The sequence below is a fragment of the Myxine glutinosa genome, chromosome 2, assembly GCF_964187855.1.
Source record: "Myxine glutinosa chromosome 2, kmMyxGlut1.1, whole genome shotgun sequence".
In the NCBI taxonomy this organism is placed as follows: Eukaryota; Metazoa; Chordata; class Myxini; order Myxiniformes; family Myxinidae; genus Myxine; species Myxine glutinosa.
Genome location: NC_136262.1, coordinates 213,138,677 through 213,152,254, shown reverse-complemented (window position 1 = coordinate 213,152,254; position 13,578 = coordinate 213,138,677). Strand labels below are relative to the sequence as shown.

Sequence of the window (13,578 nt, the reverse complement as noted above, 5' to 3'; positions counted from 1 at the left end):
TGGGCAAGGAGTTGGGAGAGGGTGGGAGCACGGAAAATGTAACGGTTGTAATTACGTGAGGGTGGGGAGGCATTTCACTATTTTTTTGTGAGGCAATATATTGATACAATTGCATCAATACAAATTATTGTGTATATATATATATATATATATATATATATATATATATATATATATATATATATATATATATATATATATATATATATATATATAATCCATCATATATATATATATGTGATCAGTATATATATATATATATATATATATATATATATATATATATATATATATATATATATATATATATATATATATATATATATATATATATATATATTGTTTGTGTGTATATATATATATATGTGTATATATATATATATATATATATATATATATATATATATATATACATACACACAAACAAAATATATGTGCATGTGAGATTGACATTTGCAGATATAAATTATAATTCATTAAATATAAATATAACCACCTTTAGAGGCCATTTTTCCCCGCAAAGCGGGGGTTGGCCTTTTTCGGGCACCGTGGTTGTTGTTGTTTTTGTTGGTCCCCTTTTTGAAGCAATGTTTTACGGCCGGATGCCCTTCCTGCCGCCAACCCTGTTTGTCGCCTTTTACGACAAACAGGGATTTACCAGTGAACTGGTACTCAATTAGCCGATCTCGGAAGGACTCACTCCCTTGTTAGCACTCACTGGCCTAAACGGTTAAAATATTTAAACAGTCTTTCATTCAAATCTTCCAACAAAGCCCCTTGTTAGCAAACATAGTTCCCCGCTCAACATGCCATGTTCCCACTCCCCTTGCCCTCTCACCCCCCCCCCCCACCCACATCATGTGCACAAACACCCTCTACTACCCCTCCACCCATTATCCCCTCTCAATAAACAAATGCAGCCAATCCCCCTCCCCTGACCCCCACTCCTCCATCATAGAAGCCCAAGCACTTACCATCAACAAAACTAGGGAATGCAGTATTCTTCAAGCTCTGCAGGAAGAAGTAGAATAATAACAACAATATAAATAAACAGATTATGGTAAAAAATGCTTTTGTGTCACTAGCAATATTGTTATATTATGGTAAAAAAAAATCCATCATATTTGTACGATAAGTAAATAACAAAAACTCTTACGAAATCACACACAGGCATGTTGGTGATGGCACAGAATAAATAGCACGAAAAGTAAGTCGATTCATTGGCTGCCAAATTGGCAAAGAGCAAATACTTTGTGATCAGTGAATGTAGGCATTGAGTACTAAAGGCCTTTACAGTGCCCTGGATACAAAACTCCTTTCTGCTTCGAGGACAGGCATTACATTAAAGTTTAAAATTAAAAACTCGTACAACCCGACACAAAAACTGAAAATCGTTCAAAGGAGACATTGAGACGGTTATTTGCAGCTGGTGTGAGTTAGATCCCCATGATGTCGGTTTGATTCCTCAAACCTGTAGTAAACTGAAATATGCTCATTTTTAACACTAATATCATTTTCGGCAATGGAATTTTTTCCATGTTCAAAGTGTGAAACGCCAAGAAGTTTAATGTTTTCTCGATTGTCTCATTAAAATTAATGTCTTTCATTATAAACAAGTGCAAGAAGAAGAGAGGGCCAAATTTAATATTTTAGTTCACGAAGGATGGATTGCTCTATGGTGCAACAACCATCTAAAGAAGAAACATCACAAACTGTAGTTGGATGCCTGCAAAAATTAAAGCAACAATCAAAAACAAAGGTTCCATATGTGCTACAATGTGAATTCCAGATCATACGTTTGCCGCAATGTGATTTCCACATCATACGTTTGCCGCAATGTGAATTATAGATCATACGTTTGCCGCAATGCAAATTATAGATCATAAGTTTGTTGCAATGCGAATTATAGATCATACGTTTGCCGCGATGCGAATTATAGATCATAAGTTTGCCGCAATGCGAATTATATATCATACGTTTGCCACAATGTGATTTCCACATCATACTGTTATGTCGGTGGGGGTAGTAATATGTAGAGCCAGATAGATCTGTGTAAGTAGGTATTCGTCTGTCGTGGTAAGGAATCTGACCTGTAATAAGTTTCATGTGTAGGCGTTTTGTCGGTTAAGAGTATACCTGTGAGCATACCATGATGTTCCAGTGTTAAGTAGAGTTAGGGATTAAAGAGTAGCGCCCCTGTGTGTCTCACCTGGTCAGCCCAACCTTTGTCCCTTATGGCAATGCACACCTGTAGACAACATAGATAGGTCCCTAGCGCAACACTAAATAATGCCCTTCCCTGACATGACTGAAAGACGAACAAAAGGAAACCAGGCCAGGACACCGCCGCATGGCCGCCGCCAATTACACCTCCGACAGGCCTAACCACATCGAGTGCCACGTGATATCACCACACTACACGCTACGTGCTATCACCACGCTACATGCTATGAGCTATCGCCACGCTACGGTCCTGTGATTGGTCGGCGCGCTGGGCGCGAATCTCCAGCCAACGAGTGCGAGAGGCGCGAAGTTGGAAGGTACGGTGGAGGTCACTGATTGGTAGTGCGCCAAGGCTGACGTCACCGGCAAGGTTATTTAAGGGAGCCACGAACGCCATTTGCTCTCTTGGTGCTGGGACATTTTCTCTCAGGTTCTTCTTCGTCTTGCGCAGCCCGAGTTGAGTTGAGTCATAGCCCGAGTGGAGTTCACTTGTTCTTGCACGTTCGCTTCGGGAGAGCTGACTGGGACGTGGCAGGCCGATCGTGTGGGAAGATCGACCTCGCTTGGAGCCGCTAGCCTGCGTTGGACGCGCGGTGCTTTTCCTGCTGTGGGACCTCGTGGTGCTTGGAGCAGTGCTCGGTGCTGTGGTGCTTGGTGCATGGACCTCGTGGGAGCGGCGAGAGGCTTGGAGCGGAGCCTGGTGGCGCGCGAGCGGGGCCGTGTTACACGCAAGACTACAGACAGATAAGACTGCACACTACATTACCTTTCCCAATTACACGACAAACGTGTTCTTTTATTAATTCTCCCCTCGTCTCGTATCCGAAGTCTGTGTGTGTGGGATCCCAAATTAGGAATTAGGTTTATCGTGTGTTTCCCTGTCCCGATTCTTATTTGTAATAAACCCTTATATTATTTTCCATCCCCTGTTAAACCTGTGCCCGGTTGAATTAATTTCCTTGGAGGATCGAAGCTGCCGTCGGCGCGATCCAGGTAAGCTTTTGCCGCAGCTTTCCATTTTCCTTCTTCCTCCCGCGCGACAAAGTAAAGTCCGTGTTTGGTTGTTGCCTCTGAATAAACCGTTTAGGCCTATCTGCGACCTTCTGGTGTTAAACGGGAGTCGCACGATAATACATTTGCTGCAATGCAAATTATACATCATAAGTTTGCCGCAATGCAAAGTATAGATCATAAGTTAGCCGCAATGTGATTTCCACAACGTACATTTGCCGCAATGCGAATTATAGATCATAGGTTTGCCGCAATGCGAATTATAGATCATACGTTCGCCGCAATGCGAATTATAGATCATACGTTTGCCACAATGCAAATTGCAGATCAATGTTTGCTGCAATGTGATTTCCACATCATACGTTTACAGCAATGTGAATTCCAGATCATATGTTTACAGCAGTGTGAATTCCAGATCATACGTTTACAGCAATGTGAATTCCAGATCATACGTGTGCCACAATGTGAATTCCAGATCATACATGTGCCACAATGTGAATTCCAGATCATACATGTGCCGCAATGTGAATTCCAGATTGGATCATACATGTTCCACAATGTGAATTCCAGATCATACATGTGCCAGATATGTGAATTCCACATCACAAGTTTACCACAATGTGAATTCTAGATTATAATGTGCTACACTGCAAATTCCATGTCATACATGTGCTATGATGCAAATTCCAGGTCATACATGTGCTGCGATGCAAATTCCAGATCACACGTGTGCTACGATGTAAATTCCAGGTCATACATGTGCTACGATGCAAATTTCAGATCATACATGTCCTGAGATGGTAATTCCAGATCAGCATCCGATCCAGTTTCCTCCTGATGACTCTATCTTTGCCAAATCATACATGTGCTCTGATGTGAATTTCAGATCATACATGTTTGCTGCCACCAAAATAATTCCCTAACCCTAACATCAAATTTATGTCGGATTTTTCTCCCCTTTATTCTTGCTTATATGTTTCATTCTTATTCCCCTTTATTCTGTCATTGCAATTTCAATAAACGTTAAGGAGCATTTATATAATTTGTATGCTGGGTAAAATTTGTACCCCCCTATTTGGAGGGGTAAACAGTGGAGATTGAATCTTGAAAAAGAGAAAGAAAGGAGAAATTGGGAGAGAATGGATGAAGAGAAATGTGAGAACAAGGAGAAAAGGTACAGAGTTTGGAAGAAATGAGTAAAATGTGGGGAGGGAAGGAAATAGATATATACAGGTAGTAGACAAAAAATATATATATATATATCACACTCGTGTCCAAAGGATGTGGTTCGGTTTGGCATTTGCTATATGAAATAGGCAAAGCCTAGAAATAAACGAAACCCTTTAGAACTCTTGAAAATTACCCTTTAGAAACCTCGAGAATTGCACTTTAGAACCCTTTAGAATTAAACACGGTGGGCTAGAAAGAACCACCTTTAGAGGCCATTTTTCCCTGCAGAGCAGGGGTTGGCCTTCTTCGGGCACCATGGTCCCATTTTTGAAGCAATGTTTTACGGCCGGATGCCCTTCCTGCCACCAACCCTGTTAGTCGACTCTTGCGACACACAGGGAATTACCAGTGAACTGGTACTCAATTTGCCGACCTCGGAAGGATGACAGGCTGAGTCAACCCCCCTGGCGTTAATTCAGCGATCGACCGGGATTCGAACCCAGGATCCTAGGATCACAAGCTGGCACCCTAACCACTAAGCTAACACCAGGCTTATATGAACCATGAATAATTAAACTTTAAATGATTAGAATAAAACGCAGATTTTATCAAAACCAAAATTCAAAGTGCTGTGCAGAAACTTCTTTTCCTGTAAACATTTTAAACCAAAAACGGTGGGCTGGAAAGGTTCTTCTTTATTTTCGACGGACAAATGAGCAGATGGACGGATGGAATGAAGGACATAGCCAAATACTGAAGTGGCTTCATCGCTTAAAAATGGAAACACCTGGGTAATTGAGGGACACCAAGTATATTGAAAACAATGACTTCCACACAGGTGTGGCCCATGTGTTAAAAAGCAAATAACATCCCAGCAAGCTTAGGGTCATGTATAAAAATGCTGCACAGGCCTGGTTGCCTGTAATTATGGCTAGAATGGCTGCAAGAGACCTCAGTGACTATGAAAGAGGGGTGATTGTTGGGGCACGTTTGGCAGAAGCTTCAGTGACAAAGACAGCTCAACTTGCTGATGTTTCACGAGCATCGGTGTCTCAGTGATGTCAGCATGGAACTCCGAGTGAAAGACCATCAGGAAAGGGCAATAGTGGGCGGAAGTGCATACTCCAGGATTGTGAGATCCATGTATTAATTTGAAGTGCAAGGGAAAGCAGGCAAACATCTACAGATCAATTGACTGTAAATTTCAACCAGTTTCATAATGAATATCCACGTGGAGGACTGAATTATATCCCCACGGTTTCTGAAAAAGATTTTTTAAATAAAACACCTTAATTTGAGGTGAAAACCTCCTTTTCAGCCTTTTATAGGGGTTATGCAAGTTCACCTTTCAGCATGCCAACGACCTGAAGCACACAGCCAAATCTACACTGGAGTGGCTAAGGAACAAAAATATAAATGTCCTTGAGTGGCCCAGTCAGAGCCCCAACCTAAATCCATTCAAAAATCTGTGGCATGACTTGAAGATTGCTGTCCATCAACGCTTCCCATGCAACTTGACTAAGCTTGAACAGTTTTGTACAGAAAAATGGACAAATATTGTCCAATCAAGGTGTGCAACGTTGGTAGATACCCATCCCAACAGACGCACAGCTGTAATTGCTGTCAAAGGTGCTTCCACCAAGTAGTAACTCAGAGGGCTGGACACTCATCCAACCAATATATTCTAGTTTTATATTTTTAATTAATGTTCTGAAATTTGTAGAATTTGTTTTTCACTTGAAAGTTATGAGTTACGATGTGTAAATAAAGGTGGAAGAAAAAAAAAAAGAGGTAAGAATGAGTAATGTGAGCAGTAGTTCTAGATTTTGGGAGTTTCACTAAAAGGGGGTTTCAGGTGAACCACAAGCACCTTGCAGAAAACTGGGGGGTGGGGGTGGGGGAGGAGGAAGGGGGGGGGGGGCAAAGCATGGAAAGAGCAAAGGGTGCAACACCAGAAAATAGGCGGTTGAAAGCAGAAACCACCAACCTGTTTGAGATGTGAAAGTGCTAGCTAGACTCAGTTTCATTGCGGGAGATTCCACTGATTTTGAAGGCATTAGTTTCCAAGGCATCGAGATGAGGGACTTTGAGGCAGAGATGCCAGCCCAGAGGGGAGAGTTGGGAAAGTTGCGAAAGAAGGCCTTGTAGGTGAATAAGAGTTCAGGTGTGCCAAGGAAGGCCTTTGCATGATTGAGGATGCCCAGTCGGCGACTGGCTTTGGAGGCAAACTTTGAAATGTAATTTACTCAAGAAAATCATGACTGATAGTGAGACCAAAATATGTGTGACTGAAATTCTTTCAAGTGTTAAGAAAGTAGATGTGAGGGTCTGCCATATGGTCCTTTTAAAGAGAGTGGGGGTGGTGGGGGGGAGGGGAGAGCGGGGGAGAGAGAGAAAGAGGAAGAGAGAGAGAGATAAAGAGAGATTTGTCACGAATGGAAGACATATTCCAAGTGTTTGACCAGTTTGTGATTCTATCAAGGTCTGAAGAGAGGGAAGAGGCTACTACTTGCCTATCTGAAGGATGAGGAATGTCACGGCAAAGGGAAGTCATCAGGAAGAGATAAAGAGGATTTTGCAGAGATTCAGTGAGATCGTTGATGAAGATTAGAATAGGACTGGGCCCAGAACACTGATTTGGGGCACTCAAGCTTTGACAGGGAAAGATGAGAGGATTCCGTTGAAAGCAACAAGTTGGCTACGGGAGCAGAGGAAGTCAGCAATTCAAGAGCAGAGTTGGTCTTGGATGCCACGGCAGAGAGTTTGGAGAGCAAAGGTGGGATGCCAGATTATCAAAAGCCCAAAATTTGTCTAGAGAGATAGCCCTGATTTAATGTCGGATATTGAGGGCCTCCATCCATTGATGGGAGTGTAGAAGCATCATGCACAAGGTAGAGTGACCTAGCCTAAAACCAAATTGATGATTTGAGATGAGGCTGTTGGAGAAAAAGAATAACTTAATATCAACTGTGATGATGGATTACATGACCTTGTTGATGGAGTGGAAGTAAGCTGATAGGTCTGTAGTTCAGGAGATTGGTTTTTGCACCTTTTTATGTAATGCAGTGATGTTGGCTGATTTCCAAGCAGATGGAAGATGACCAAGGAAAATGTTAGGGTGAAAAGAGCAGAAAGAGAATGTGCAAGAGCAGCAAGGCAGGGTTTTAGGACACCTGAGCCGTCTGGTCCTGTTGCAGAATCAGCGTCGAGGGTTAGCAGAACCTCTCCACCTTCTCACGTGAAAACGACACAGAGTTCAAGAGCAGATGGGTGCAAATGGGTGGGTGAGTACAGAGAGTGAGGGTATGGGGACACAAGATTTGGAAGTAAACACAGAATTGAGGCATTTGGCCTTCTCATGAGCGGAGTTGGCTTTGGTGTCATTTGAAGTGACGGAAGTGATGGCGGGGGAGCATACACCAGAAACAGACTTAACAAGGCACCACCAGGTTTTAGAGGAGGGAGATAAGCTTGAAAGTTCCATTTTTACGTACAAGATAAATCAATGGTTCCATGATGTCAAAGTCATACAGTGGAAAAACAGGCAGGTTCATTTATATCTTTCCTATTACCACCTCGCCATCCCCCCCCCCCCCCTCCCGCTCCCCACCACATCCCCAACAAGTTTGTTTCTACCCTGCATCAACTCGGGTCGAGGTAATTGAAGGACTGCATCAACTGAGCCAAGGTCTCAACAAAGCAATCTGAGTGTTGGGGTGACGGTGGGAGGAAGTAGATCTTTCATTCTAAACAAACAGCTAAATAACATCAGCTTTTAAAATGTTATCTGAATAAAGTAGTCCCCACTGCACCATCACAAAGGGTGAGGATGTGCACTTTAAGGGTGGGACAAGTTTTGGATCGGTTTGTTTTATCCACAGGGATCACAACCTTCTGGGATAACACAACATCTCTAGTTTGGTTATTTGCTACCACTAGTTTGGTAAATAAAAAGGCTACTTGTTCAAAGTATGTTTTGTGAAAAAAACATCCTCATTTCACACCAAACAACCCCAAATAAAGAAACGAAGCGTCAAACCTTACATCTCTGCTGGCTTCAGGGGGGCTGCCGGCATTCAGATCAGATCGTTGTTGCCGCCGCATGCTTTCGACGGCAGTCGGGGATGAAGGACAAGCAGGACTCTGCTGAAACACAGAATATATGAAACCACCCCAGTGCATTGTTGCTTCCCCATTATGCTCCAAAACCTTCCGCAGAGATAACTCAAGTGCCCTGCATTATTGATAAATGCCACACAGTGTTCACCTAAATAAGTTCACTTAATGTCCTAATGGTTATCTTTTTCACATCTATGTTGTTAATATAATCACTATGATGATGATGATGTCGAGTCTCCTCGGGCAATGAAGGCGTGTTTACCATCATATTTCCTTTCTATGGCTGGTATACACGAGCAGGTGTGTGGAATAGACGGGAGGGTGGGGGGGGGGGGGGGGTGGGGGCGGGGGGGAGAGGAGGTCGCCACTCCTCTCCATTCCTCTGCTGGCCGTTGGGGAATTCACCCTCTTCCTCTTCCGCCCGTGATGTTGGAGTCAACTGGACTCTCATCCATCCCAGATGTGCAGAGCCATCTGCCATTTAAACCGCATGGCTGCGGACCGTTACCCTGGTAAGGGGGGCTGACAGGTACTACACCTTGCCCACAGGTGACCTGGGGTTATGCAAGGCAAGGGCATCCATCTCCCTGAGGTATCAGGATGACACCAGCATACCCAAAGGTGTACAACTGGCAAAGCTAAGTTTTCTCATGCTAAGGTGTACAACTGGCAAAGGAAATAGAAACACTGTGCTTACACACACATCAAAGCTGTTGGAATGCTTCATAGAAGGAAATTGAAGGAAATATGAATCTAAAATATGTCAATTCCTCTGTCTCCTCCAGTGAGAATGAGTTCTTCTGTCCGATTCGCGACGCAACTAAATGTTGGACAGTTGATTTAAAAGAATAGTGGCAAATAAAAAAATCACGTCCTTCATTGGATGGGACATTAAATTTGGAACTCCCATTTCATTCCACAAGCCTTGCTTGCTGTAGGACACTAACGATTCCACGGTGTGTTTGTGCAACGAGGAGGCAATTGCAATCAGCACCTGGCCAAATTCTACATTCCTATCCTCATGAGCAGGAGGGCACTGCATCAGCTGCACCGCAATTCCAATGCAACCAGCAGGACAAATTTGGAATGTAATCCTGGTTCAACATGCATTTTCTATATTCAAGCATTTGGAATATCAAGTGAAAGCCATTCCAGGCAGTGAAGCCACAAACTATTCCTTGGCATCCCTCTGACAGAAAAGCCAAATACATTTATTGAAGATCGTGTACAAATAAAGATAATTAGGACTCGATAGTTCAACAAGACTACTGGTGTGCTTGAAATAGAGTTCCATGCGACCACGCACACTGAGGAAGGAAAAAGGAAAGGGAAAATGAAAAAGGAAACTGAAAAGGGAAAAGGATGAGGCAAAGGGAAAGGAGAAAAGGACAAGGGAAAGGGGAAAAGGACAAGGGAAAGGGGACATGACAAGGGAAAGGGGACATGACAAGGGAAAGGGGACATGACAAGGGAAAGGGGACATGACAAGGGAAAGGGGACATGACAAGGGAAAGGGGACATGACAAGGGAAAGGGGACATGACAAGGGAAAGGGGACATGACAAGGGAAAGGGGACATGACAAGGGAAAGGGGACATGACAAGGGAAAGGGGACATGACAAGGGAAAGGGGACATGACAAGGGAAAGGGGACATGACAAGGGAAAGGGGACATGACAAGGGAAAGGGGACGTGACAAGGGAAAGGGGACGTGACAAGGGAAAGGGGACGTGACAAGGGAAAGGGGACGTGACAAGGGAAAGGGGACATGACAAGGGAAAGGGGACATGACAAGGGAAAGGGGACGTGACAAGGGAAAGGGGACAGGACAAGGGAAAGGGGACAGGACAAGGGAAAGGGGACAGGACAAGGGAAAGGGGACAGGACAAGGGAAAGGGGACAGGACAAGGGAAAGGGGACAGGACAAGGGAAAGGGGACAGGACAAGGGAAAGGGGACAGGACAAGGGAAAGGGGACAGGACAAGGGAAAGGGGACAGGACAAGGGAAAGGGGACAGGACAAGGGAAAGGGGACAGGACAAGGGAAAGGGGACAGGACAAGGGAAAGGGGACAGGACAAGGGGGAAAAAAGGACAAGGGGGAAAAAAGGACAAGGGGGAAAAAAGGACAAGGGGGAAAAAAGGACCATGGGGTGGGGGGGGAAAGGACAAGGGGAAAAAAGGACAAGGGGAAAAAAGGACAAGGGGAAAAAAGGACAAGGGGAAAAAAGGACAAGGGGAAAAAAGGACAAGGGGAAAAAAGGACAAGGGGAAAAATGGAAAATGACAAGGAGGGGAAAAAGACAAGGGAAAAGGAAAGAGGAAAGGGAAAAGGAAAAGGAAAAGGAAAAGGAAAAGGAAAAGGAAAAGGAAAGGGAAAAGGATAGGAAAAGGGAAAATGCAAGGAAAAGGAAAAATAAAAAAGGAAAAATGAAAAAGGAAAGGAAAAAGGAATAAAAGGAAACGGAAAAGGAAAAGGCTCGGATCCCTCCAAAACCTATCATCTCCCTTCTAAATCACAGCTTGATGTATGCAGGTCAAACCATCCTCCTCTATCAATAGAATGCATGAATTAGCAAATCCAATTAAAAAGCAAGGGGGAGATTGCAATGGAAGGGATGGGGATGAAGAGGAGAGAAGGAGCAAGAGGGACAATGATAAAAACAAGTGTCTGCCGATAAGAAAAAAGAAAACAAGGGTGTCTGCCTATAAAAACAAAGGTGTCTGCCTATAAAAACAAGGGTGTCTGCCTATAAAAACAAGGGTGTCTGCCTATAAAAACAAGGGTGTCTGCCTATAAAAACAAGGGTGTCTGCCTATAAAAACAAGGGTGTCTGCCTATAAAAACAAGGGTGTCTGCCTATAAAAACAAGGGTGTCTGCCTATAAAAACAAGGGTGTCTGCCTATAAAAACAAGGGTGTCTGCCTATAAAAACAAGGGTGTCTGCCTATAAAAACAAGGGTGTCTGCCTATAAAAACAAGGGTGTCTGCCTATAAAAACAAGGGTGTCTGCCTATAAAAACAAGGGTGTCTGCCTATAAAAACAAGGGTGTCTGCCTATAAAAACAAGGGTGTCTGCCTATAAAAACAAGGGTGTCTGCCTATAAAAACAAGGGTGTCTGCCTATAAAAACAAGGGTGTCTGCCTATAAAAACAAGGGTGTCTGCCTATAAAAACAAGGGTGTCTGCCTATAAAAACAAGGGTGTCTGCCTATAAAAACAAGGGTGTCTGCCTATAAAAACAAGGGTGTCTGCCTATAAAAACAAGGGTGTCTGCCTATAAAAACAAGGGTGTCTGCCTATAAAAACAAGGGTGTCTGCCTATAAAAACAAGGGTGTCTGCCTATAAAAACAAGGGTGTCTGCCTATAAAAACAAGGGTGTCTGCCTAGAAAAACAAGGGTGTCTGCCTATAAAAACAAGGGTGTCTGCCTATAAAAACAAGGGTGTCTGCCGCGAAAAACAAGGGTGTCTGCCTAGAAAAACAAGGGTGTCTGCCTATAAAAACAAGGGTGTCTGCCTATAAAAACAAGGGTGTCTGCCTAGAAAAACAAGGGTGTCTGCCTATAAAAACAAGGGTGTCTGCCTATAAAAACAAGGGTGTCTGCCTATAAAAACAAGGGTGTCTGCCTATAAAAACAAGGGTGTCTGCCTATAAAAACAAGGGTGTCTGCCTATAAAAACAAGGGTGTCTGCCTATAAAAACAAGGGTGTCTGCCTATAAAAACAAGGGTGTCTGCCTATAAAAACAAGGGTGTCTGCCTATAAAAACAAGGGTGTCTGCCTATAAAAACAAGGGTGTCTGCCTATAAAAACAAGGGTGTCTGCCTATAAAAACAAGGGTGTCTGCCTATAAAAACAAGGGCGTCTGCCTATAAAAACAAGGGCGTCTGCCTAGAAAAACAAGGGCGTCTGCCTAGAAAAACAATGGTGTCTGCCTAGAAAAACAAGGGTGTCTGCCTAGAAAAACAAGGGTGTCTGCCTAGAAAAACAAGGGTGTCTGCCTAGAAAAACAAGGGTGTCTGCCTAGAAAAACAAGGTTTCAGCCTATAAAAAAGAACAAGGATGTAGAATATTGTGCCGAGGCAGACAATCTGGACATTGTCAGAATACCAGCCCAACAGGTATAAATGTTAGCCCTGACTAATCATGTGTGTGATAACGTAATGTAATCTGTGCATTTAAAGGTTAATTGCTTCTTTCCAGATAGCGACTTACTTCCACCTGTCAATGGAGTTGATCATCATGCGAATCGAGCTCAGCCATGTGGGAGGTGAGAACCTAACATAATGAGACATTCACCATCCTCACCTCAAAGCTCCCTAAGTTGTTTTCCATTTCCTCCATGGGACTGTGTTCCTTTCTCATGACCCAAATGGGTTCTGCAGGTTCCTCGGGTGTGTACGGCGAGCGAACAGTCTTGGTCTTTACCTCAGCAATCGCTTCCTGAATGTCCTTCAGCGCTAGCGAAATGGCCTCGCGGTGTTCATGAGCCATACCACTTTCGTAGGTCCTGGCATTTGCATTGCCACGGGCTAGAGTGGCACTGGCCTCTGAACAGGAATGGAATAAGGGGAGGAAAAAAAAAGAAAAAAAGAGTGACGTGAGACTTCTCAGAACATGGATGGAGATGCACGGCATTATAATTGTGAGGATTAAAGGAAAATTGAGAGGATAGCAGGATGTGTAAAGATAGCAAGACGTTTAACTCTATCTTTCTCCCCTCACCTCCCAATGTCCCCTCCTTTTCTCAAAATACCATCTCAATTACCAGACCCTCACACCACATTTCAAATTCCCACACCCCCACCCACCCCCTACTCATTCCTCCCAACCACAAATCTGTATATATGATGAGCAGAGGAACCCAAAGACAGAAAAACAAACAGGGAGATGAAAGAAAAAAGGGAGATGAAGGAAGAGTTCCACAGGGAATTACCCAAAAGTGTCACTGTGCAATGATCAAATGGTTTGGAAAAACTTTATAAAAATTAACACCAGCCTTGGAAGGTGCTGTTTTCTGCCTGAAAGCTTCAGAAATAAAAGTTATTTCTTTCAC

General features: G+C 43.4%; 1 protein-coding gene across 1 annotated transcript in view; it reads right to left on the bottom strand.

Moving 5' to 3' along the window:
- The window catches only part of LOC137420875 (amyloid-beta A4 precursor protein-binding family A member 1), a gene marked incomplete in the record, with an annotated part of 121,742 nt that overhangs the window by 93,065 nt on the left and 15,099 nt on the right, over positions 1–13,578 (bottom strand). Inside the window, 3 exon segments of the mRNA XM_078772218.1 lie at positions 975–1,011; positions 8,449–8,550; positions 12,831–13,072. Of these exon segments, the coding sequence (XP_078628344.1) occupies positions 975–1,011; positions 8,449–8,550; positions 12,831–13,072 (381 nt within the window).